We start from the raw sequence: 27,246 nt of genomic DNA on the forward strand, positions 1-27,246 counted from the left end.
TGTTGAACATATACTGCCCTCTCCATCTAGTACTATTCCTATAATCTGTCCTTGTCGAACTATCTTGCGTTCTTTGTCTACGGATGAACCATGTAGTGCCATCTACCCTCAGACGCTCCAAGTCGCTGTTCCTTCGATCTTCTATAGATGTCAGCACATAGTTTGTCTCACTACCTCGCGTTCATCGTTTAGGGACTAACCATGTGGTGCCATCTACCATCATGCGCTCCAAGTCGCTATTCCTTCAATCTTCTATAGATGTCAGCACATAGTTTGTCTCACTACCTCGCGTTCATCGTTTAGGGACTAACCATGTGGTGCCATCTACCATCATGCGCTCGAAGTCGCTGTTCCTTCGATCTTCTATAGATGTCAGCACATGGCTTGTCGCACTACCTCGCGTTCTTCGTTTACGGACTAACCATGTAGTGCCATCTACCCTCACACGCTCGAAGTCGCTGTTCCTTCGATCTTTTATAGATGTCAGCACATGGCTTGTCGCACTACATCGCGTTCTTCGTTGACTAACCATGTAGTGCCATCTACCCTCGCACGCTCGAAGTCGCTGTTCCTTCGATCTTCTATAGATGTCAGCACATGCTTTGTCGCACTACCTCGCGTTCTTTGTTTACGGACTAACCATGAAGCGCCATCTATCCTCACACGTTCCAAGTCGCTGTGTGAATTTTCTTTCAAATAATACAAAATTGGTAGTCGTGCGTATGTTATACCTTGTTATTGAATATAAGCTTTTGAATACAAGTTCTTATTAATATTTAAATTTCTTTTTGCTATTGAGCAAGTAGATACAATTCTAAATTATTGATTCAGTGCTCGCAAGTTTGTCTTACAGAGACGATCATCTTCCGCAACTCTTAAACGATGCATCAGTAAAGACAACCGCATGATATTAACAGCAATTCGTTCATTATGAATTTGGGTTTCGAAAATTCTTGCATGGACAATTCAGCATAGGACATAAATCTTCGGTGGCACCAAATCATGCTACGCGCTTATTACTAGGAAACTCTCTACCCACCCTACATTTTTCCCCCGCCTCGCTCATTTAAATATCTATACATATACATATATAGCTTTAAGACAGATTATAAACGGATTTATAAGAATTTTATTATAAAAGTATAGCAATACTTCCGTCATTAAGTATATAAGTTAGAAATTATTGATATAAAATAAAATGACAAGAAAGGAGGATGGGAGGTGGACAGAGTTGAGGATAAATTATTCATAGCACTCGTTAGCACGTAAATACACTTGTAAATCTTAAACATAATTACAAAACACGGAATACAATGAATTATAATCTTGATATTCTCGTTTAAACAAGACGCATTTTTTCTGTTCTCTTACTCCATTTTCATGCAACAAACAGTTCTAGAAAAAAAAAAAAAATGAAGGAAAATGTCTGTGAAAGATTAGACAAAGTTTGTTTTAGTTAGTTTATAGTTACTCTTAATAGTTTAAAAACTGAACTAACTAAAAATTGGAAAATATTAAGAATATAATAAATTCTGCACAAAATCAACGTTCCAATCAGTTGCAGAAGTATACAATTCTATACTTTCTTCATAAGCTGTCCTATTTTATACCTTATAATTTCATAGGGAAACTTAGTTTTAATTCAAATCATTGGTACACTGAATCGATAACGTCGCATGCGACATAGAGATGATATGAGGGCTCAAGTAACTTCCAAAACGTGAGACACGTATAAGGATTGAATGTTACGTCTATTCTGTACCTCGTCAGTGATATAGTATACAAATTTAGTTGCTTTTGTACATTTGTTATTACTGTTATAATTAGTTAATATTTTATGCACGCCAGCCACCTTATGATGCCGCGCAAATGTCGGATAGTGGCGTCGCCATACAGAGTCCGCTGAAAGCAACTACTTAGCGGCTATTCAAAAATGCGCGGCAAAATACTGCGCTGTACAATGAGCTTTTGTACAATTTTTAGCAGTCATCTTCGCACAAGAAAAATCGTTTCATCTTTATCGGCCAAGCAAGACACAAACAGCATTTAGAAAACAATTAATGTTCATAGCTTAATGAAACTATGATATCTGCAATTTTCATATGGTCAATACAGTCTATTAAATTTCCTATTTCAGTTACAATATCTTGTATAAGTATAGTTGCAAGTAAAGTTAATTTAAAAGTACTATTTATTATGCAACGAATCTATGCAGGATAAATTATGCTTTATATTATTTATTAGTAAGGGTTACAAGTAATGAACATTCAGTTTTATCAGCTTTTATATATATGACAGCCAAACATTTGATTTTTTAAAAACGCCAAATACAAAATTTTTACGATTTTTGTAAAAATATGGAAATACAGTATCACGAGGAGGATCAAATAAGTCAGATAAATATATTTGTTCTCGTATATATACAAATTGTTCTACAATAATATCAAGGAACAATATACTCATTCAATTGATGATTTTTAGTTGATCTATTCTCATATCACGAATCATTGCGAGTTTGGTTAAGGCCGCCTTTCGAAATTCTTGCCTTCGTATTTACCACTCTTACAACTCTATTTAATATTACTTCCGTCGGTATTGTACATACAGTAAAAAATTGACAACCACATAATATAAAATAGCTCATCGAGAAACAAATGCTAAGTTTATATGGAATATGCTCCCCAAAATATTTTAAAAATATTTTCAACATCGATGCTAACACCGATGACAATAAATGCTACTATAAGTTTGAAGAATTAAAGACAGAGTTAACAAGAAAATATAAGTCAAACTAATATAATATATAAATGTAATAATAATTTATAAATATTTCACGATGCTAACTTTTTTTAACAACAAAAGAATCTTTCTTTTCTTTTTACCTTAGACTGTACAATATTTGAAAAAATGCGTGAGGTTTGTCCAATTGTATTAAATGAATCGTTAAAGTTTAAATTGAAATAATCTTCACTTTAAAAAATATATCAAAGAGCTATAATATTATGGATCGCAACAACAGCAATTTTATTACTGTATATCAAAACCAACAGTATCGTAACGCGCATAATACTTGTTTTTAACCATCAAATTATAGTTACAAAAATATGTATATATTGTTGTATGCAACTCACAAGATTCTTTTATTTCTTTCGACGATACGTTGTCGAAAGAAGTCACAATAATTAAGCGAGTAGTAAATATAACCGTATGGCGTTAAAGCTAGCGGCAGCACTTATCTTTAAAGCTACTTTATTTATTTGTCACTCATACATCATGTTTCTTGCTAATTCGACAAATTCATGTAGATTTAAAAGTTTTGTTAATATTATCATTTATATAAACAGGCTTGGCCAATACACGTATTAAAATAATTTCAAAATCCGATAGAAAAGATAAAACTGACAGAGACGTATTATCGAACAATCTTAATGAAATTTGCAATTGCTTCAAGACCATTCTATAGTACGTCACAATTTTTTGAACAATGTCGATATTTCCAAGTACATTACAAGCCTATTATGTATACACTAATTCATAACTTCATCGAATTTTCGAATTTTCATTTTTCATAAATCTGACATGAATAATTGTAACAAGAGGAAGACCTTAAAAGTTTTTACCGGCACATTAAGGATACAAATTATTAACATGTTTTATCTCACGCATCCTTTCGGAATATACATAATCTATATTTTCGCGAATATTTTACAAATCTAAAATCGAAAATACGATACAGTAGTAAATTTCAACGTTGTTATATACAGAGTGATAATCCAAGAAATATTGGTTCCCCTTGCACGGAATAAATATATTTCTAAGACGATTACGGTTTCTTAATCATTTCGAATGAACAAAAGCCGTATATCTTCTAGGTTCATAGCTTTTGGCGAAACACGTTAAAACGGGTATCAAAGTAACATAATTTCGCGTCTCAAAGCTTTCAAAATATTTATGCAACGAAATATTCATATCGATAATACAATACTTCAAAATCCTCCGATTTTAGGTATTATCCCACCTCATCACCGTTTGCAAAAATATTTCCTTACAATTAAACGCTTATACTTAGGTTTCTTGTCATTAGTGCTGCTTTCTTCTTCCCTATTTACCACCTACCTAATAATAATAGTCCTATGTGATGGTTAATAATACATTTTGACCGGAAGCAACGCTAATTTGCCAGCGACTGCAAATGGCACGACTCTTTCAGCAGCCGCGCAACGCAAAAGCGCTTCTATTTACCGTTTCGTTACATATTTAAGCAAACCTCATTCTCAGAGAAAGTCCGTTGCTCTTCCATCGACAACTCTACACCGTCTAACACTTCTTTAATATTCACAGATATCTACCATTATTTAAAATAACTCGAATTATTTGTGCGATAATAGTATTTAAAGAAGATGAACACAAATGATGTGTCAGATCATTCCATAAGTTGTATTGTCACTAAATTAATTTTTAGGAGAATAGCTGATATTCATTTATATGCGCTACTTGCTACAAATTTCCTGAATAGTAAAATATTCTTAGAAAATTTTGGCCATGAATAATAGAACATTAAGAGTCATTGAGAATCAATAGTTAAAAAAAAGCTTACAATCACGATAATTAGCATTGAAAATCATGTTCCAAAATCTTCATTACATCTAGATTTCATAAAAGAGAAGGTTTATACTCTGTTAGAATGTAAAAGACTTTTAGAAGCTAATGGTTAGGAAAGAAGGTTGCAATCGCGATAATTGATATTAAAAATCATCTTCCAAAATGTTCATTGCTTATGGAACAATCTAATAGTTGTATTGCACGATAGACATTATTCTTTTTGTTAAATCGTTCGGTATAACGCCATTGTTTAGACTAATTGCAACAATATCATCCCGACAGTAACGATAAATAGCGTAATTACAGAAAAACGATGGGAATGAATCAAAGATGCGCAAGAACTTCGACAGCTGCTACTGGAGGTGTTTGATCACCACTCAAAATGACAGGTTCTGATTCTGTCTGAACGATCCTGACCAGATTCGCGTCCTTCTTCGATGGCGTGACATTCGTGTTCGATGCAATGTTCGATCTAGTGCAATAGCTCGGTGGTCTGCTTTCTCTAGTCGTGCCGGGAGTCACAATGCTTCCAGCGTTAGATCTGTAGGTCGGCGGAGGTGAGGACGTTGGCTGCAGCCGATCCAGAAGGAGCAGTCGAAGCCTGTACTCTTGCATACTCGCCTGGAATTAAACAAGTCATGTTTAAGTTCTCTATTTTCTATGGTGTTTGTAGACTGCGGATTTTTATGCGTTTATAATAAATTTAAAGATGTAAAAATCTATAAATTTCGTAGAATACATAAAAATATACAAAATATCTAAAATGGTATACCCTATAATTTTTAATGCATGAAACAAATTTCTATGTAGGTTTCAGTTACAAAAATATAAAATTTCATAAAAATCTGCAGATTTTTGGGTTTCATGTAAAACGATAGTATCCAATCTAAACGATTGATTAATCTAAAAGAATAACAATTTAAAACACATAGGAAAAACAAAATAGCAAAAATCAAATGTTGCAGAATAATAATTAGTTAACAGTTGAACGTTTCAAAATCATACTGATCTGTGATGATATCATAGTGATGATAAATCACTATACTAGTTCATGAAATACAATTTTGCGTTTATTATTATAAAAAGTTTCTTTGCTCAGTGAAAAAGAAAAACAAAGAAGATAGGAAATGAAGAGGAAGAAGAGAGAAAGACGAAGAGGTGTTAAAGACGTTTCATAAATGGATAACATAAATCTAATTTGAAAAGAAGATAGGGAACATCTGTTGGAAATCGATCAAGCTCGCAAGTAGTAAAAGACAATTTTAGAGTGTCACCTGATAACTGGGAGGTGGCGTTCTAAATTGGAATTCCGGATAAATCATGGCAGCGTACGGATGAATTGGCCTCGCCGGCGGGATCCTGCTCGAGATCCCCGTGAAACCAAAGAAACTGCCACAATTTTCTCGACTGGTCACTCGCCACGCTATAGCGCTCACAGTTAACAGAACCACTCCTATACCTGGAACAGAATACATATATCGTCTCAAAATATACTCTTCTTACCGAAAGTAAATGTTTGTCTAATTATTTCGAATACTAAATGTTTCTTACCAGAACCACTCCTATACCTGGAACAGGATACATATATCGTCTCAAAATATACTCTTTTTACCGAAACTAAATGTATGTTAAATGACTATTTTATAAATGATCTAAACATATATAACGATATCGATCTCGGTTATTTTTGTATAACATTAGCAAAGAAGCATTGGTTAACTAAATGTTTGATTAAAATCACAATTGAATAAATTATTTTACTATAAACATGACAGTCATTTTAGTAATTAGACAACGAAGAATTTAATCCGGCTATTGAATTCAGTTATACATACATATGTAATGAACATGATCGATCGTGTCTTTAGATTAACGTAATTTTTTTTATATCGAGCTTCGTTGAAACCGGTTTGTTTAACATAATATATTTCTATGTGTATCACAGAACATAAATTATTAATCTTAAACGCTGATCGATGTATTGTAGAAGCATTCGGAAATGGATGCGCTTTACAAAAAAAAAGCGCTTATTTTCAGTGCGTAAAATTGATTCCTCTTACATCAAAAATCAATTTAATAAAAATATAACGACGCAGACTCGCTGCTGGTAGCTACGAAAATGTATAACTACAGCAGAAGTGTGAACGATCTCTAATAATTTATTTCGCTGGATATAAATGACATGCAATAAAATCGAAACATCGAGAAAATATCGAAATGTGAAACGTGGCTCGAACCGCAAAGAGTTAGGCAATGAACGAACTCGAAGGATAACAAAAAAAAGGAAACGGGGGTCAGAAGCGGGGGTTTAGCCAAGTTACGAGCATACGAACGAGTGAAAAGTCGAGTGAAATGCAACGGGCAGGAAAAGCAAAGATGACGTTGGTCGTTAAACATTGTCGCGTGTTCTCACGAGTCGTGGCATGTGAAAATAGTGAGAGCTAAGAAAACATCCTTGGAGGAAACGAATGATCCAAGCTTTCGCGGTTCCACACCCAGCCGCGCTTCCCTCGCGGCCATCGAAATATCTTTTCCACTCTTTTCGTCTTAATCCTTGTAATTTCTTAACTCGACCCTGCAATCTTCTTTCGTCTCGCTCGACTTATACAGCACTTTACTACTCGCATTTCCTACCATTTGCATTTAAAATTTTATTTTCTCTTCGATACACGGCTTCCAGGCATTTACTTTTTTAATTAGATACGCTAACCTATAGCGTTCATAAATGCATATATAGGGTGGCTCTATCGAACTTTATCACTTGGAATATTTCGTTTGTTTTTGATAACGTTAAAAAAAATTGTTTAGAAATCGGATACAGGTCGAATGGTTTCGAGATGGACATAATTTCGCGTGTGAACAGATCTTTTAAATGGCACTATGATAGCGTTACATAGTCACCAATGTGTTCCTAAATGGAATTACATATTTTTTAATAGATCCATCTTGGCATTCCTTATAAAAAAATAGTATCAGATTACTTATTATGTCGAAGAAACATAAAGTTTCGTAGATATTGTTGATTTAGTTCGTGGAAAGTAACGTAAAATACCGCTTCGTGTCTTTTCTTTATTTCGTACGTTGAATTTAACAAATTGAAGTTAAAATATCCGGCAAGGTAATAGATTTTCGTATTAAATTTTTGTATTTTCGTATAGATTTTCGTATAGATTAACGTATTAAAAAATATACGATTTCGTTTGATAAAAGAAACATCTGTGACCATCGTATGTTCTCTATACGTTCTATGAAAAAATTAAACGTATCAAATTACGTCCCTCTCGAGGTCACTCAACTTGTATATACTTTTTAACATTTGAGATATTTTTCGACATTTTTTAATATCATCGATATCAGACATTTTTCAATATCATCGATATCGGACATTCCTCAACATCATCGATATCAGACTTTTTTTAATATCACCGATATTAAACATTTTTTAATATTCATCAATTCATACCAAATGTCAAGCGTCCGAATATACCTGTGATTACTGCTGTCACTCCGAAAATCCATTAGTCCGGGAAATATATTAATTTCAATATTAATTGATCGACGACCTCGTCGAATGACAATATTCAACCAAATAAACTTTCAAAATTGTACACTACACTGTACATTTACGTAAATTATATATCCCATTATGAACGAAACTATGCGTCTAACTAAATAACCGAACAAAAAATCCATATTGCTCCATTTTCCGATATCAAATTCATTTAGTGGCCGAGTGAAAAAACTACACGGAAGCGTAACGAATAATAATTGTGATCTCGTTAAAACAGTTAACAAATCGATTCCCACGATGGTGAGCCACGGTGGTGAGCCACGATGGTGAGCCACGTTGCTAAATTAGCATGATTAGATTAAGATAAATTTCACGGTCTAGCGAATTTTCATCAACGCACGGGATTTGGATAAAGTACGTGAATACGATATATAGTACTTTGCGAAAATTAAATTTTATGGCGTAGTATATTTCGATCTACGTATTCAGGCTCTTAGTATCTACTAGTTATCGATATAAAATTCAGGTAGCAGTCGGCGTGTTAAAGATGAGAAAGCAAAGGAGAGGAAACGAGGTAATAAAGAAAGAATGTTAATGGCGCATAGAGGATTAAGGGAAGATGTGAAACAGGGGACAAAAATATAAAAAAAAAAATATACAGCACGTTTCATTTTTATCCCGCCAAATGGTTTCGGCATATTTCACGATTAAGAATGAGGAAAAAAGGTTACATAAACATAGAATCAAAATTATAGACGACTGGTTTCTTGTTTGATTTATACTGCCTTCGGTGAAATACGAGAAAATCAAAATGAAATTCAGATAGCAGTAAAGTCAATTTATCAACGATGGCAATTTACGAGCATGGTCGACACTTTGAAGAAGAACTTCGATAAACATGAGCAATCGATCGAACGAGAATCCAGTCATTTATCGTGTTGTTATTTTTATCGTGACTTTCTACTAATGAAGCATTTACGACCCTGCCTTTGTATAACGTTTTCGTTTTGCTTTTAATCGTAGAATGTTTTGACACAGGTTTGGCAAGGTAAAAATGAAACGCTCTATACAAATGTATGCAAAATATATATTTTTTGTGCGTATTATATCATTGTATTATTTATTATATTATTGCATGTACCAGGTTGTCCCAAAAGCGTCCTTCACTATCTGCACGCAGTTGCTTTATCTGGCAATGTTTCTACAAACATGAAACCTAAACTGCCAAATGTAGAGCTGGCACATAGAGCAGTGTAATAGAACAAAATGGATCATACATAATTCAATAAAATAATGTAAAACAAAAATGTGCATCTATTATTTCCTTATAAAAGGAAAGAAACTTTTCGGACAACCTAATATATTATGTAATACATTACATAAAATATATTATATATGAAATACTCACGGAGAAGTCAGAAGGAAAGCACCAGGAAATAAGAAAGATATGTTAAAGGCACACAGAGGATCGAGGGAAGAAGTTGCAAAATACGAAGTAAAAATATAAAAAAATATATAAAGGATATGTAAAGTATACAAAATTTGCGCGACAGTCGGTGCGTTGAAGGTGAAAAAAGAAAGCACGAGGGACTAGAAAAAAAAATGTTAGAGGAACACGGAGGATCGAAGAAAGAAGTTATGAAATACGGAGCAGCGGCAACGAGAAACCGCAAGGGGCCCGTTGGTCGACCAGATCGACCGATCGTGGCGCTATACGAAAGAAGGGAGAACCGTGCTGGCAACTGGTTACTTTCTAAACGTGGGCATGTAACCTGCGACCCGCATAGAATGCCTCTCACAATGGGAGAACGCGCTAACCTACAGGGATCGTACGCCTACACTACACGTGGAGGGACCGTGAGATTCGCGGAACATAAAATTGAGAAATCTCCAGGGAAACGGATCGATGCGATGCGATGGTCTCGTAAAATGTTCTTAACCCGTCAGCTACCACGTTACCCATTTAGGGGACCATAAGATCGAATTTGTACGAATTTCATGAAATCGAGAGGAGATTCTTTTTAACTCAAAAAATGTATGATGTACGATATTTCGTGTTTCAAAAGTCTCTTTCTTCATAGAATTTCGATTTATGGAAAACCACTATCGAGAAAAGATTAATCAATATTCTCGAGTGGAGATTCTTATAACTCGCGCATATTTTTTTTAATTTATAGAGTACCAATATACGTAGAAAATCGAGATCTGAAGATTTTTTTTAAATATTTCTTTTTTGTAATTCATAGAAAAGCAATATTCATAGAAAATCAGTCGAAACGTTTATGTTATACGTTAGAAGTTAGAAGTCAATGAATTAATGCCATTAATGATATCCATACCATTGATACTATTAATTAGTTAAAATATTCTATCTAGTATTTTGTGCATTTTTTAATACACCTCGCACGTATTTCAAGCGTGTTACAACTCAGAATAATTCAGCTCGCTGTTAGAAGAACATCAAAACTTATAAATATAATATTTCAGTAATTTAATCCGTCCAAAATTTAGTAAGAGTAGATATTCTGGATATCTCTAGATTTCCCGTTGTGAAAGTGTTGAACCAATTTCACACGATAGTACCTGGGCTATGAGGATAGAGATTGCTTACTTTCTTCGATTCAATGGCATTAACGAACCGTTAAATCCAATGGACTTATTAAGTGGGTATTGAGCCGAGCTGAATTTCGTGTTACGCGAAAACGCAATGGAATTCGAAACTTTGTTATTGTAGAAAATAAAACGGTAAGACAGAACTTGGATAAATACATTTCCTTATGTAAATATTAAGGCTCAAATAATTTAGTCCCATACAAAATATAATTGGGCCAGATCACTAAAAAAATGTTCCGCAAATGAGATAAATATAGGAAATATGACATCAACCTAATTCCATATGCCATAAATAGCCTAATGCTAATGCTAGCCTTTTTAATAGCGAATGTATTCGTTAATGCGTTATAAAGTATAGTATTTGATCTTACGACACTGTTCAATTTTTATTTCAAATATCTTTTTATACAGTAAATAGTTTGTTAATTATTTGACAAATTAAAAAATTCGCTGTGTATGAATAAAAGTTTATAGCTTCATGATGCGTCCAATCATTTTCAATAAGTCTTGTGAATAGTATTTTTAACAAATATTATCGCGCACTTCGCGACCTAACAAATATTTTTATTAAATTTATGTATATATCTTCCACGAGATTATCCACTTTTACTTTTAACATGAAATGAACTTCCTCGCAGACGTATTATGCAAAGCATTGAGAATATTCCGTAATAAGAGAATAATACTCGCTTCTTTCCATACACTTCATTCCCTAAGAAAACTTTTCTCTATTGTAAACAATTTTTTTTATTGGGAAATATCTCTGTACATCCCATTCAATCTTTATACTTGAAAAGAGATTTGAAGATTAGAGTTGGGAAAATGATGAAAGATTTTCCAAGTCTTATTTGACCATGTATTCTCCGAAACAGATGTCCTTCCTCGGAATCGTTACACCAGGCTTAGAACAACGTGACACGAATATACGAAATACACCTGTCGAAGCAATTGTTTGATAATAATAACATTAAATTTGTGAACAAGTACAAACTACGATGTTTCTTAGGAACGAAGACAAACCTTCGTGTCTATTATTCCAATAAATTATATGCTTGCTATTTCATCGGAGTCTTGTGCGATTCTTTTCTATCTTTCAACTACGACTGTATATAATTCCTAAAGGTATAATATTTAAATAATTCCAAGGGAATTTCTGAACAATGACGCTCTTAAAGGCAATATTTAAATAATCTTAAGAGTTAATGACACAGTAGCATCTATACTTAAACATTTATCAAACCTAATCTGAAGTACTTTGCAGTTTATCTAATGTATCAACAAAAAGATTTTACAAACATACAAGATAAATATTATTTGATTATTCTGATGATAACACTGTACTGTACTGTAGAATAAACGTAGAATGGAAGATTAGATAGTACTAAACTTTTGTACGGTAATGTATGCATGTTCTCTTTGGCTATTATTCAGTTCTTTACCGAAACGGAATGTACTTTGTGAAAAGACTAGTTGGAGCACACAAAGAATGAAGGATTCTTTTGTACTAAAATATGCGATATTTAAAACCGCTAGAAATCATCGGTCGACTGATGCCCAAAAGATATAAAGCATTGTGAATATAGCTTCCAGTATTCCCTAGCCACCAATGATAAAAACAATAAAAAGTGACGGGAAGCTTAGATATTTATTTAACGTCTTTAATATTAAAATTATTTTCTAATTCCTCTCGGACCTTTCAAGTAAATTTCCCAAGTAAATTGTTAAAATTATCTAAAATAATCTGTCATTTTTATTTAATAAACCACTCTACCTAAGTCTTTTCCTTATACATACAGGATTTTCCTGCTAAAAAATACTTATCAAATATTCTTTGTAACATAAAATACAAAACAGAGTAAACTTTGTTAGAACGTAGCAATAAATGTAAGGACTAGATATACAAATACTCATAGATGACAGTACATATAAAATATAACATATATAATGCATAAATTTATACACTATATACAAATATACGTGTGTATAAATTTAAATGCCTATACAGATCAAACAGATGCGAAAAGATTATCCTAAATTCAAGCATTTTTCAGTGGCTACAGAATATAGTGGCTACAAAAAGTGCTTTCTTATCGGATTCTATACGTTCCACTTTCATAGTATCAAACTTTTGTAGTCATATGCAAATACTATTAGATTCTACGAAATGTAATACACTTGGACCTAATTAATTAATCCTGTAAATACTATAATAAGTGCAATGGCGTTCCGATATCTTCTGTTGTCACCGTATACAAATATGCAAACGTAAAAATTGATCGTCAGCTAATAAATCAAGTGACATGAGAAAAGTTTGATTCATTACCGATCATAAGCAGCGCGACAGCGATGTGATCGCGACCAGAAACCCTGAGGGCCCCCAGCAGAACACCAGCACCCGCGCACACCAGGCCAACTACTCCGACACCCAGTATGGACCAACGCACAGGAGGGGAACCGAGGCCACAACACTGCTTCGGTACTGCATCCCTGCAAGACAAGAACCAACCGTTGGAATGACCCACTGACACGTAAGTTTACTCCTGGTAAGTTGGCAAGTCGCTCGACACGCTTGTCCTCTACTATGCTTGGCTTACGCTCCGCTACGATCGTCATACAGTCAGCTATGTCCATCTTCTCATCTACCAAACTAATTTTTATCTGTTATTTGACCAGCTAGCTATTTTTGACGAGTAAATGACGAAATAATTCGTCGTGAAGAAATGGCAATATTTTGCGTTATGACGAGCTCTGTCAGTAATAAAATTAAAAAATAAGACAGTCGTTTCGTTACAACTTAATCCTATATTATAACAGCCACACATATGCTATGTTTGACGAGTATAGTCGTTGTCGCTTACTTTTTGCGACGCATTTTAGATACACAATTTTCAGAGAGGTCGCAACGGATAACTGGTTCATCAGTTTTATGAATAACGCGCGAATGTTCCAATTAACAATTATGTAAATACATTGGATGACAGTGACGAGATCTTATATTCGCAAAAGCAAGTGAAATTTGAATGTGCGTATACACATGTGCTTATCAGATCGCTGTGTAACTTTACAACAGTGTAAAATTTATTACACGAAACAAATTTGTTGAAATTCCAATATCTACATAAGATTTTACCGAATTAGATATATGTAAATTACATCAAACTCTATAATGCAAATTATTTCGTGAGATTATAGAAATTGTTAATTTTATAACACAGTGTATGCCATACGTTATATTTTATTTTATATATATATAAATATATATATATATATATATTTTATATATATATATAAATTATTAATATTTAATTATAATAATTATAAATATTTATATATATATATATATATATATAAGAGTAACATATGGTACAATGAAATTATTAATAAAGGACCAAGTCAGAGGAAGAGAACAGATCCTAAAACTGTCGATATGAACAGTGACGCTGTAGCTTAAAGAAGACTGCAGAAGATACTTGTCGTTACCCTAGTAGCTAGTCTCTAGAAAGGTTTCTTGCGTCTGAAATGGCTACTGTCCATGTAAAATGTACGACATTTACTTAATACTTTACGTGTTTTAACTTCGTCATAGTGCAACGGCATAGCAAAAAACATTCGTTTCACACTTGGCGAAAGTGCTGCGACTGTTCGTACTTGTTATCAATGGATTGCAAAGTTGTCTGATAGGTCTTGACAGGTTTAAAGTACATACGCAAGAAACATACAACTAATTATTTGTAACATTGGATGTAGACTCGCACTACCGACCACAAGTATTATGATAGGACATTCTACTCGCCATTTATTTTATTTATTGCGAAAACTCTAACAAATTTTACTTTATGCTGTGTATATGTAAAATGATGAAATATCAGATTTATAATAAAACAGCGAGAATTATAATAAATGGTACAATACCCATGGCCGGCAATGTCAAATTCACAATTCATCAAAGTATTAACAAACTATCAAGAATAGTGACAGAAATGTGTGTAAAAGATGTAAATAAGCCATATGTACATGGTTTATTTATCTATATGAATATCAATGTGTAATAATGCAAATATCTATATAAACTATTCTGGTAGAATCGTAGAAAACGTTCTACATATAGTGAAAATGTACGTAGCAATCTAACATTACACAAGTTGTACAAGTTATACAGGTTGTCTTCCGCAACCGGTTAGAAGCGGCGGTTTTGTTACTAATTTTAAAAGCTAAAGTATCAAAAATTGCCAAACGATAGTGAAAGCAATCAATTCCATGATCTAAACTCTATTTTACCCTTTTTTTCCAGTCGTAAGAACTGGTTAATCGCATAGTAAGAGATGAATACATTGATTGCTATGAATCAAGTTAAATCGGGTTTGCTAGGATAATTTTATGATACCAGTAAGATATATATGTAGAAGATGCTGATATAATCTATACGATCTCCTGTTCAATGAAAAACTCACCACAAATATTCAAAAGTAAAACTAAATGACAAATATATTCTATACAAACTGTTACATACCCGGTTTGTATGTATAATATACATCGACAAAACATCAATGCAATATTCACCATAGAGAAATTCTTTGAGATAGTAATTAGTATTAGAGTACGATTATTGGAATAAATATATTCATTTTCCTTCTTCTATGAATAGCTTTGCATAATTATTTTTCCTTTCAGTTAAGATCCGCTTTGATTAGAGTTCACTCATCAAGTTATTTTTGGTTTCAAGTTTAGCAACAAGTTACTATTAATGTAAAAAAACAATATTCATTACGTAATTTATAAATATTTATGCCCTCGATATTACGTAAAAACCATGGCGAAGTTAAATAATTTTTTTAATCCATAACGATGCTAATTTGTCACCAATCAAGAATATACAAAACCATAAACTAAAAAAAATCTATTTAATCCATTGCATTAAAAGATAGTAAAATTTTGCCCTTTCATATGTTTCTCACAAATTTACCATTTACAAGAAATACACTGAAAAATAATAATATGTACAAGTTGTATACATATGTTTAAAGCTTATGAAATATGTATTTGTATTTGCATATATGTGAACGTAACTTTAGAACGACTCTAACAATAATTGACAAACAGTGTTTGCGCAACATCAGGAAAAAGATGAAACGTTAGTTTTCAGATGCAACTACATAACATTCGATTGCGGAAATGCATAGCATAGTTTTATGATTCCTTTGACGTCAACAAATAAATAAGCACGTATAATTTTATGCGATGGTTGAACGAACGCCCAGAGTTCAAAGGGACGTTGTAATATATATAGGAATGTAAAAACGGGGCGAGACTCGTGCGACAAGCGTCGAAGAACATACTTGAAACCGTTTCAAAAAGAAACGTTCGTAATGGAGCAGCAAAGTGCACAAAGTCGTGTATCAGAAGCGTTCGCACATTGTCAAAAGCAACCACGAGAAGAATTCACGAGTGGCAGACGGTAGACAAACCATCGCCCGTTTCACTAATGTACGGATCTGATTGCTTTTCCAAACTCATTTTCTATGCTTATATATTTTACTCTTTCTATAAGGTATATTCTATATACACAACATTATGAAATATCAGCATTGATTTGTCCAAAATTTAGAAAGCCTGCAACGTTTTTAAAATAAATAGTTAAAAATGTTGTTACGAGGTATTGGTGTATTATACACGATACTATTATGAGGAATTGTATATGTAACATTACGGCAAAAATATACAAAATTATAGAAAATCAGAATCCTGTGTCTCATTATGCGTGTTAAAATTTAATTATTCAAACAATATCCATCAACTTCCATGAAAACCACAATGAAATGTGTTGAACAGAAATCGAAGATGCTGCGATATTCCTTTGCTTCCCTGGGGGTATGATAGACACGGGGGAAGATCGTTTTCCAAGAGAGGGAAACTATTTTCACGTCTGCCTTGTAGAAATGAACTGGAATGTTCACCGAACATCGGGACAGTGCGCAACGTACTAATAAAAATCTGATCGAAACCTGAAGAACCACAAATATTCATCGGCACTTATCAACTTTCAAAGTTGGTCGAATAATTCCGAGCAATATAATACGAAACGAATATATATTTATATATTTACCGTCCAAAAGCAGAGACGCTGGTAGAGACCGGAAACGGTAGTCCAAGACTAAGACCCCTAAGGCCCAGATGAGGCGGTGGAAGATGTAGAAATCCTCTGGTGGGAGTGACCAAAGGTACACCCGGCGCTGTAGAGGAAGCCTGACATCCCGTCGATGTCCCAGGATAAGATGGTGGCATCGTGCATGATCTCAAGGCTCGACGATGTTGCCTTCGTAATCGCCTCTCTCTTCGACGAGCACCGCGAACGCCGTCGAGATCTTCCAACGCCTCTGGACCATTTTGCAGCGGCAGCTCCGTTTGTGCCTCCGTTGAAGTGAAAGACCGCGCATTGTCCCGCGATTCCTGCAAAGTTCACGGAAACATTCAAATTATTCATCTTCTTTATTCTCCTTGCGAATTCTACTTTTCCATTATTTCAAGTGTACAATGTTCCTTTCAGAATTTTTAACAGAATATACGAATATATCAGAATATTGATATATGCTTATGGAGAAGAGACGCGACAGGGATTATCAATGGCGAGATGAAAATTAGAAAATTATCGATTGCGCTTAGATTGCGAATGTTCAGGCGTTCAAAGAAAAATTCAGAAATGTACAAATGAACGTAATACATCGCGTAACGGCAAAAGTATATAAAGATATGAAGTATCCAAAGTAGAGTGGATCTTATGATATTTAGCGAAACAGACGGTTTGCTATTAGGTTTTATTTCTTAATCGAGTCAATGAAAATATGCATTTGCGTATTAAATATTCACGATCTAGTTATAATAATGTTCTGACCTACGAACGAGTTTATCCATGTGTTTTACTTTGTAATTTATCTATATTTGTTGGCATGAAAGTAAAATCTATTATATACTGTCTTTGGCTATTGAATGCGTGGTATTTACTATCTTTCACGTTTCCAGTAACTTCAAAGACGTCGCTTTCTATTTTAAAAAAAGATTTTCCTAGCCATTATCCATTTTTCTCTGCTAATTAGAGGAAAATACGACTAGCTGTGCGAATTCGCGATAGTAATCTGAATTTTCACCTGTGCACATAATACGGCATCCTGCATTTGTGACAGCCGGCGCACTCGAAATTGTTCCTTTTGCTATTCTATATCCACTGCACTTTCGCGCGTTCTCTCCCATTCTAATCACGATTTCGTGATTTCCGTTCCTTATTACTTACTACGTAATCACTCACTTTTAACCTTTAAAATACATACGTATACGAGGTGACAAGGAAATAGGTGGTCGAACAATCTTGTTACATTAAAATATCAAAAAGTCTGCTCATAGAGATAATCAGTCTCTTAAAGATGATAAATTAATAGAGAGAGAGAGAAAGATTATAACGATAAAAAGATCTTTCTTCTTATGTAAAGTATTCTCTTTTAATCCATGATGAAACATTGTAAGAATATTAAAAAATTACAATTTCTAAATTTCTTTCGACTCTAAACACTTTCGAAATGTCTCTCGGATTATTAATCAATTTTTTATTCGACTACGAATATAAGCGGTTATACAACAAATATAAATAACCAAAATAAGTAAGTATTCCAGAAGAATAATGAACAGCGAAATTATTAGACCGCGTATTTTTATGCACTTGTGGGAAATTTAATTCGCGGAATGCATGTAATATGCAAACATATAGCGGCTATTGTTATATTTGACAGTCAACCGTAAAAACCACAAGCATCTGTACTTACAATTATTAGGTTGGCAACTAAGTGATTGCGGATTTTGTCATTAGGTGGATTGACGAACTTCGCAATCACTTAGTTGCCAATCCGATAGATGAATGATAAACCTTGATATGTGTATGGAAAACATACTTTCATATAGAGATACATATAGATGTAGATATAGCTACGTATATAATATACCACTATACCGCATACATTAGGGTAGATACGTACTAATTATGTATAAAGAAAGAGTTAAGTAATATGATATAACAGAATAAAATAGCAATATAATACAGTAACTAAGAACTCGATGTAAGAACGTAATATAGTGTAAGCAACGAAGAATAAGAATGCAACAATCTCCTTGTAATAGGCTATGAATCCAAAGTACAAATTATTATTATTATTATTACATTTGATAATCGAAGAAAATACCTAACTAAATGCTATTCTTTTAGTATTTATAAATGTTGAAGTGGTCGCCAATTCTAAGAGAACTCTACATCTGGTCTTTAGTTTTTTCAAGCACTGAAGCCATCGAAAGCGCATAGACAAAAGGCGTCAAAGGCAAACCATAAGCGGTACACATGCAACGTTGGCTTCAGGGTTTTTCAGTCATAGGGTAACGCTGCTGGCGTGCGGATCTGGACCAGCTCATATTGTATTCCAAACTCTGTACTTGCACTTTAATATTCAAAATATATATATTTTCTATCTTACAATTTATCCACGCGTTCCTTCGTATTCACATACATGCAATAACCTTAACAATAAAAATATGAATTTATATAAATATGCACAGCAATATAACAGAGTAGATAAGAGGGGAGATAGACATATAAGAAAGGAGTGTAAAGTTTAGTTAGATAGATATAAGAGAAAATGTAAAAGCGTGACTAGGTAAAAGATGTAAAACCGAAAACTCGTCCAAAGCCGAAAGGCACAGATTAAGAATAATAAATAAAATAAAATAATAAATAAATATGCACAGTCTAAAAATGATTACTCTTAAGAATTGATAACTTAAATATTTTATCCAACTTGTATCCTACTGATTAATATTTTACCCAACGCAGTTTAACTCGTGACAACAAATTAACTCGTTATTACAAACTGTTTATCCATTTCTGAATAAATTTCTTGTTCGTTAATCAGTGAAGTTTTCAGTAAAGTCGCTGTATATGTAAAGTTAATGAGAGTTAATGAGATCACGTATCTGGTTTTTTCTCTTCTTTTTCTTCGCTTTTCAAGAACTGGCGACACTATACGGGTAAAAGTACATTAGAGTCTAATTACATTATGCGTCTTGAACGCGTCAAGCTCGCACGCAAATGATGGAATAATTTGAATAAATATACGTTATGGTGACGCTTCGTGCGAATGAAAAATAGAAATACAGAAAGATATTAACGCGATTAACACGGGAACACGTGGAAACTATAGTCATCGAGCGCCATAAAACTGACATGGAAAGTAATATTCAGGGAAATATTCGGTACGTATCGGCAATGGTTCGTATTATTGGAAATAAAGGGGTGGAAATACATATCTCATAAAATATCTTTATTGGGGACTATGGGGTCCGAAAAATGGTTTAAATAAGAAATTCCACCGTATCGAGAATTTACACGGTCGAAGTTAATAAAAATAACAATTTAAGGGATGTTTTCACGAGTCAAAATAAGATGAACGTAAGGAATAACAAAGTTAAAAATCTGTTTATTAATTACCAATATTTAATATCGGAATTGCTAACTTGTATCGAAGAAATTGAAACGAATGACGTATGAGGAAATACATAATTTAAAGGGAAAGAACAAGTCTCCATCCATATATATAGTTTATAAAAAATTATGCAGAGCTCTAGAAATTCATCTTGTAATGAATTACTTCTAAAATCTTCTCACAATTTGGTGATGAATTTCCATATTTCAGTCAATAACATATTGTTACTAAATTCATTTATAACACAGAGAAAAAACATGTTTTATGTATATTAAAACTAGAATAGTTGTAAGATTGTTTATGTTCACGTAAATGTTTGTGTTCAATATGTTTAAGCTGTTCAATAAGTTGAATTGAGTTCGTATTTTTAGTTAAGTTTGCTTTGATTCTAATTAGAAATAGTTAATAAATAATTAGAAATGATTAATTCAAATTATTTCTAATTCAGTGAGATTATTATACAGATTAGATAACTATAGATTAGATTATTAGACTATTAGATATTAGATAGATTATATAACATAATATAAGGTATTATAAACAGAAATATAACCGGAAGCCATCCGAAGGCAGGTGGTAGGATCATAAATAAATAAAAAAAGATGTATATTAAAATTGAGAAGAATCGGTTGAAGATATAATGTGAGTTGTAATGAGATTACAAAGAATAATCTAAGGTAATCTTGATGGGAGGTTGGAAGTTGTGGTTTTAAATAAAATGACACAAAATCCATCCACAGATGACGTTTGCAACCTGAAATTCAAGACCTTTTCACTTTAGGATCCATTCAGATTAATAAAGGAGCCTACACGCGTCCGGTATGCATATGACTCTAATTGTGCTTGAAATGGTTGAATCAATTGGTGTCTACTTATTTAAGTGCATTTACTCCTTTAATTTTTGACCTCAGTATATATATATCAGGGCTACATACATGTATGTATTAACGTTTACTATAATACTAATGTATTATGTTACATTAACACTTCTTGAAACGTTACTACCACAGATTAACAATTTATTTATAGGTTTTACGTTCACGCTTTAAGAATAACTTAGGTTCAAGACAATCGATCGTATCCAAAATCAGCAATACATGGATGGAGAAATAAATATAAATGTATATTTACACTTCCGAAATAATATCATTTTCTTTTAGATTAATTTATAATCCAGGTCGCGACGATTGATTACATAAAAACTTCTTTAGCCTGCATTCATAGTACGAGAATATAATTAATCGCATTCCGACCCTAATAGTATTCTAGCGTTTGAAATGTTGCATAAATCCTCTTTCGAATATGTACGTTCGAGGTCGGGTTGTTGAAACCCGTGAGCTAGATCATCGTTTTCTCTTGCAAACGTGCATTGACGAGAAACGCGTTTCAAAAGGTGTTTCGTTCGACTAAAAGTTTTTAGGTACACATACACGGCCACTCGCAAGTACTAGAACATCTGCTGATACTTAATATAAATTGTATGCTTTTCGCTATTTTTATTTTCTAGTTATTCTATTGGAAATCATATCTTCCAACGAAGCGTTTTTTAATCTGCGTCTGCATATAATTTTTTTGATATTAAATTTTTATAGTCATATAAAAGTACTATTAAATGATACGAAATTAAATATACTTGAATCTAATTTGTACATGAATAATGTAATAAATACAATGATATATAAATATTATTTATAGCCACAGTATTTGTGTCGTAGAATACTAAATTGAATAAAATTTGTTAAAATTTTTAATAAACGTAAAAAGTTTAACGTGCAAAGAGGTTTTAATGGATTTAAATACTTATACATATAAACTAATGTATACTAATAATATACTATAATACTAATAAATACTTATGACCGATATATATCTTAAAAAATGTTCTTTTATGGTAAATCATAGACATAAACTTCGGTTTTATTACATGTATTAAACAAGTGTCATTATCGTAGTGGAATATTTTGCAAAAAGATTATGTCAAGTTACGAATCTTTTTACCAATAGCCTTTGGTAATAATGCTTTACGGCATTTCTCTAATTAGGTTGGAAGAAACAAAACGAAGTGTTTGACGTATCGAAAACCGTAACCGTAACCGCAGCCATAACCGTACCCGTAACTGTAATTATTTCTTCGGTTTCGATTTCCTGAGTCGACATATTTTTAGGAATTATATCTTAACCGCATTACGTCCCTTCGATTCTTACATAATTCTCGCCTAGCCGAGTAATTCTAGTTATACGTTTCTTAGATATAGAATACGTGTATTTAATATGCTAATACACGTGTTAAAGCTTTTTATTTGTTGGTCTACCAGATAGTACTATCAACTTATCGTATTCCCTTTCGAATAATTGTAATCTTCAAATACTTTTGTTCACTATCTTCAAAATAATTGGCTCACCATCCTTATCTCATTCTTAATGATCTTTATTCTTGCTCTACGATCTCTGACAGTGAGTCACCATGTCCTACATATCCTTTAAAACTTTCCGAATTTGACTATCCTTATCATCCTCGATTCTAGTTCTTCCAAGGCTTTTGAAATCTCCAATACTTTCTACCAAACAATTTCTCTTGCATCTAAATGTAAAATCGTGTCAACTATTATTAGTACTATAACCAGTATTGACAAGGAATATTATTATTAAATGTTCAATAAATCAGAAAAGTGGTTATTATCTATTAAATATTATTATATTAAACGATTTATGGATTTTATTACCCCTGAGAATTAAAAAATAATTTGGAATAAAACCTCGAGTCTAAAACTTTAGACTATTTTGCTGGAAAAACTTAAAAAAATCAATATAACGTCACTCTCAGACGCTTTTCTTGGAAAAGGCAATAATGGTATTATCCTTGTCCTCCAAGACGCATTGGCGTCGTAGTGGAATTCTATGGAGTTGTTTACGAATATTCTCATTATGACAGGAAATGAATATTCAACACTGTAAAAATAATACATGCTGGAGAAAATAACGAAGGTCAGCAAACTTTCAATAAAAAAAGATCGCGGAAATTGGAATTGTAATACAACCGGCAAAAAAGGAGCAAGTAGCATTTAAATAAATTTTTTACATGTATCCATAGTATTTCCAGTAGAGAACGAAAAGAAATTTAAAGATATACATATTTCCCATACATGGAACTCTACCGTTTTATACGTGGAAAAATGCAATTTAGCACATCGCACACAGTTCGAATTTTCAAGTGAAATAGGAGTAAACACATACATGTGTCGAACTGGTCCCGAAAAATATAACCTAAGTCCGTCTAAAACTATTTTTCTTTCAAAAATATAAAAGTTTTGAATTTTATCTACATTCGTCAAACGCGAAGAAAATTATTGGCGAGATCTAATTAATGATAACTTGTATGCAAATAGAGACATTAAAATGTAAAAAATAATAAAATTCTTGTATATTCATACTTAGTACCAAAGCGTTTAATAGATAAGTAATAGAAGAAAATGAAATATTATCATAGAAAGATCGACGAATAGCATTCCAAGTTTAACACATAACAACGTTACAAATAAAAATATAAAAATAACGATACAAACCTGCGGTCTGGTAAGCTGGTTACTCCTTGCATTGTCAACGGTTGCACCGCCTACCGCGACGACACTGACAGGCCTTGGGGCATTCTCGGACAGAGCCCCGGCCATCGTACGACTCTGAACATCGGACTCCAGGATGTAACGCACCTTCCTTCTTTCTTCTTCAACCTCCCTTACTATCCCATACACTTCATCCAAAACTTCACAGTTCACGCTTCTTTTCTTTCTGTTCCTCCTCTTCCTTTTTTTCCATCCACGTTCCCGCCTCTCGCTTACTACCACATATGTATATAATACACCTATACGTGCCTTTTTCACTGCACACCTTTCTCTTTCCTCTGTTTCGATCGAGTACTCTTTTACGTACTACGTATCTCTCTTTCCGTTCATTCTACGTGTACTCTTTTCCTCTTTCATCCTCCATTTATCGCTTTTCCTTTATGTCTTTCATACTCTTTCAGAGTTCTGTTTCGTACTCTTCAACCTAGCCCCACCACTGATTCACCAATTTTTCCCCACCACCCCCTCTCACCCTACCACCTAGTAATGCTACCCGCTAGTACAGGTTTAAACGTGTTCTTTATAATTCTACCTTTATTTTTGCCTTACAGACATTTCTCCTGTCCTCTGGCTTTCAACTTCAACTATTCGTGTCCTCGCCTGCCTCTCGTTCCCCATTCGTGCTATACTTTTTCCCACCACTTGCAACGCTCGCTGACAGTATCTAAAAAACCACGACCGCGTGCTTTTGTCCTCCTCTAACGTGTTTCGATCTTCTTCCCCCTAGATGTCGTCTTTTATTTCCCTCGAACGTGTTTCGACTTGAACGCGCGGTTTTGATTAAGATTCTTTTTGCTTCTGCTCTCCTTTTTCCCTACACTGTGGATGTCACAGATTTAGAAAGAGAAAATGAATTCGTGTCAATGATACCTTCCTTTTTTTCAATTGTCTGAGTTTCGTAATCCATCGATGATAGAAATGAGTATTACAGTCCATTCACGTTACCACTCAACTTATATAGAATGTATAGACACCTGTTGTTCCATTCTTCAGATATTTGTCACGAAATAAGGTTTCTCGAGTAAGATTATTCGACAAGATAATGTTGAAAGAGCTTTTTCATGGCAAGTGTGCGGAGAGAAAGCGATAGAATGATGATTCTTGTTCCTTTTCATTAAATAAGAAATCGCGATATTCGATTTTGTTTCTCCTCCGTGTCACGCGTTTCAAACCTGTAAATAGGAAACGCGCGATGATATATGTTTTTCTTTCTGAGTTTCATCGTCTCTGTTTTTTTACATGATCTTGACTGTAAATATTGAAAAGTATTCTGGCATTTAATTTATCTGAAAATCGTTCCTTCACGAGATCGATTCGCGTACAAGAATATGCAATGAATTGAGATATTTGGAATTTCTATGTCAATTTCTAATAATACCAATACCTATTGATCTAATCCAAAGGAATAACGAAGAGCTATTTGGACATTATACCACGTTGAAACTTTATTGTTAACGCAAAATTGTGTATTGTAACGGAAACTTGTCTAACCTAGAATTTTTAAATGAATTTAGATACAATTCAATACTTTTAAGCTGTTAGAGTATTACTGTCGCTTTTAAAATGGAATTCACTATTTGTCAAGGTACTATCCAATTTTAAACATTAATGCTTGCATTAAATATGACAATTTCTCTATCGATTTGAGGAAATCTTCTTTATTTTGTTAATTAGACAACCAAACGTGCTGAAGACGATGAACTCCTCAAATAACGTTTGTTACTGACCAATGCCAATGATCGTATTGCATGTTGACTTCTAAAAATAAATTGTATCGTGCTATGATGTCGCAAACTAACTCTAGTAAATTGTATACGCAACCTAACCTTTCCTGTTTATAATTTTATATCTAAACTACATTCCGTTAAAAGTAATCATGCAAATACGACAATATACATTAATACCAACATTATCATATCTCGAAGTATGTGCCATTAAAAAGAATGATCTATAGAAATCGAGGACGATGTTTATTTGATCCGAACGTAAGACCGAATCTAAGTTGCGACAAGATTGCTTTGTTCTCATTTTCTACTTGTTCCTCGCGAGTAGAGCGAAGAACGAATCGACCTCGATATCGTTAACGCTACATGAGCATAAAATTTCCGTAATATAATTTGGTATTTTCTCCGTGATGAGCGTCGACGATGAAACTCGTAACTGACCTGAAACTAACTGTATGGGAACGTTTACGTTGCAAATTATCATCGCGCTCGCTCGCGACCGTTTTGAGAAACGGTACTTCTCGCGCTTGTGTGTTTCTACATCTTCACACGATGATTCACGTGATCTGATAGTACGACAACCCATAGCCCGAAAATTTGGACGTCATTGAATAAAATTACGAATATTTACGAGCCCGCGCCTTCGCGCGCCATTTTCAAACTTTTGTTTATTTACGAAATGGTATTCATGGAATATTTCAAATGTTTCACTCATCTAGGAATGGTCATTTATAAAATCATTTATTCAAGAGATATATTTAAAAATCATTTAAGACTTCGATATCAATAAAAGATTGTTCGTGTTAATTTCGTTACAAGCATGTGAAAACAGCCTATAATATGGAACATGAAATGGTTTTGGATCTTTATTATCGAAGAAGAGACAAATTTGACAAAAGAATAAAAATAAAAAGTTTTTAACAAACTACTATTTGACAATTGTTCAAATTTATCTCTCGAAATGTTTTGATTATCGACTATAATATTTCGAAATAGAAATTTTTTCATGAAATTATTTCTTCTGTTTTAAACTCAATGAGAAAGATGCAGTACTTGTGGACAAATAAACGATTGATTACATTCAGCAGGAAAAATTATTGACAGAAAAGTGGATGGTACGCACGCACGTATACACAGTTTTGAAACAACAGATCACATTCGGAGGTGCGTCGAACACTTTCACAGCGAAGACAATGGGAGGATCAGTAATCCTTTAACCTGATTCTTAAATCACTGTAAGTCACTGGGGAAGCCTTGACGATCTGCTTGAAAGAAAAAAGACGCATCTACACGAAACGATCTCGTGGCAACCAGTAGTAGCTATGGAAGGCAGTCGAGTAGAAAGAAGCTATCCTCTACCTCGAAATCACGCGCGGTCACACCTTGCACTAGTTAATTTACCTTTCAAATAACCTGGTCACGCCTGATAAAGTCAATAATTATTGTTTTCCACATATTTACACGCGATTTACATTAATGTCTGTAAACAAAAAATAGGTCGAAACGTGATATCATGATTTCAAAAAGGATAACACTAAAAACGACGCATCTCGAACCGCGATAGCGGCTCCACTGGTGCACAAGCTGTACAACATGTCCTGTAACAAAGTGCGAAACCTCCACCAGCGCGCTCATACAGCTGAGAGTTGAACTCGTCGACT

At 33.5% G+C, this 27,246-nt stretch overlaps 1 protein-coding gene across 9 annotated transcripts; it reads right to left on the reverse strand.

Moving 5' to 3' along the window:
• Positions 1-2,221: 2,221 nt before the first annotated feature.
• LOC132907432 (uncharacterized) lies at positions 2,222-27,216 on the reverse strand. Of its 9 annotated transcripts, none has more exons than XM_060960545.1 (7): positions 26,987-27,216; positions 26,709-26,847; positions 23,805-25,033; positions 16,830-17,173; positions 13,050-13,213; positions 5,877-6,061; positions 2,222-5,223 (listed from the first exon to the last, which is right to left on the reverse strand). In XM_060960545.1, exons 3-7 carry the CDS (start codon positions 23,907-23,909, stop codon positions 4,927-4,929), a joined length of 1,095 nt encoding a protein of 364 aa, XP_060816528.1. In that variant the 5' UTR covers positions 23,910-25,033; positions 26,709-26,847; positions 26,987-27,216; the 3' UTR covers positions 2,222-4,926. The 9 variants fall into 9 exon arrangements, with proteins under 9 accessions (XP_060816528.1, XP_060816527.1, XP_060816531.1 ...); XM_060960544.1 differs by having other exon boundaries at positions 26,945-27,216; XM_060960548.1 differs by lacking the exon at positions 26,709-26,847 and having other exon boundaries at positions 23,805-24,680.
• Between the last annotated feature and the right edge of the window lie 30 nt (positions 27,217-27,246).

Source organism: Bombus pascuorum, chromosome 5 (assembly GCF_905332965.1).
Source record: "Bombus pascuorum chromosome 5, iyBomPasc1.1, whole genome shotgun sequence".
Classification (NCBI taxonomy): Eukaryota; Metazoa; Arthropoda; class Insecta; order Hymenoptera; family Apidae; genus Bombus; species Bombus pascuorum.

What these genes read in the sequence shown, in the direction of transcription:
- LOC132907432 (XM_060960548.1), bottom strand. Translation starts at nt 23,909, where the DNA reads ATGGCCGGGGCTCTGTCCGAGAATGCCCCAAGGCCTGTCAGTGTCGTC. An exon ending in TGTCGCGCTGCTTATGATCG is followed by an intron (nt 6,062 to 13,049) that starts GTAATGAATCAA and finishes ATTCTGTTCCAG; the next exon opens with GTATAGGAGTGGTTCTGTTA. An exon ending in CGCCACCTCCCAGTTATCAG is followed by an intron (nt 5,224 to 5,876) that starts GTGACACTCTAA and finishes GTTTAATTCCAG; the next exon opens with GCGAGTATGCAAGAGTACAG.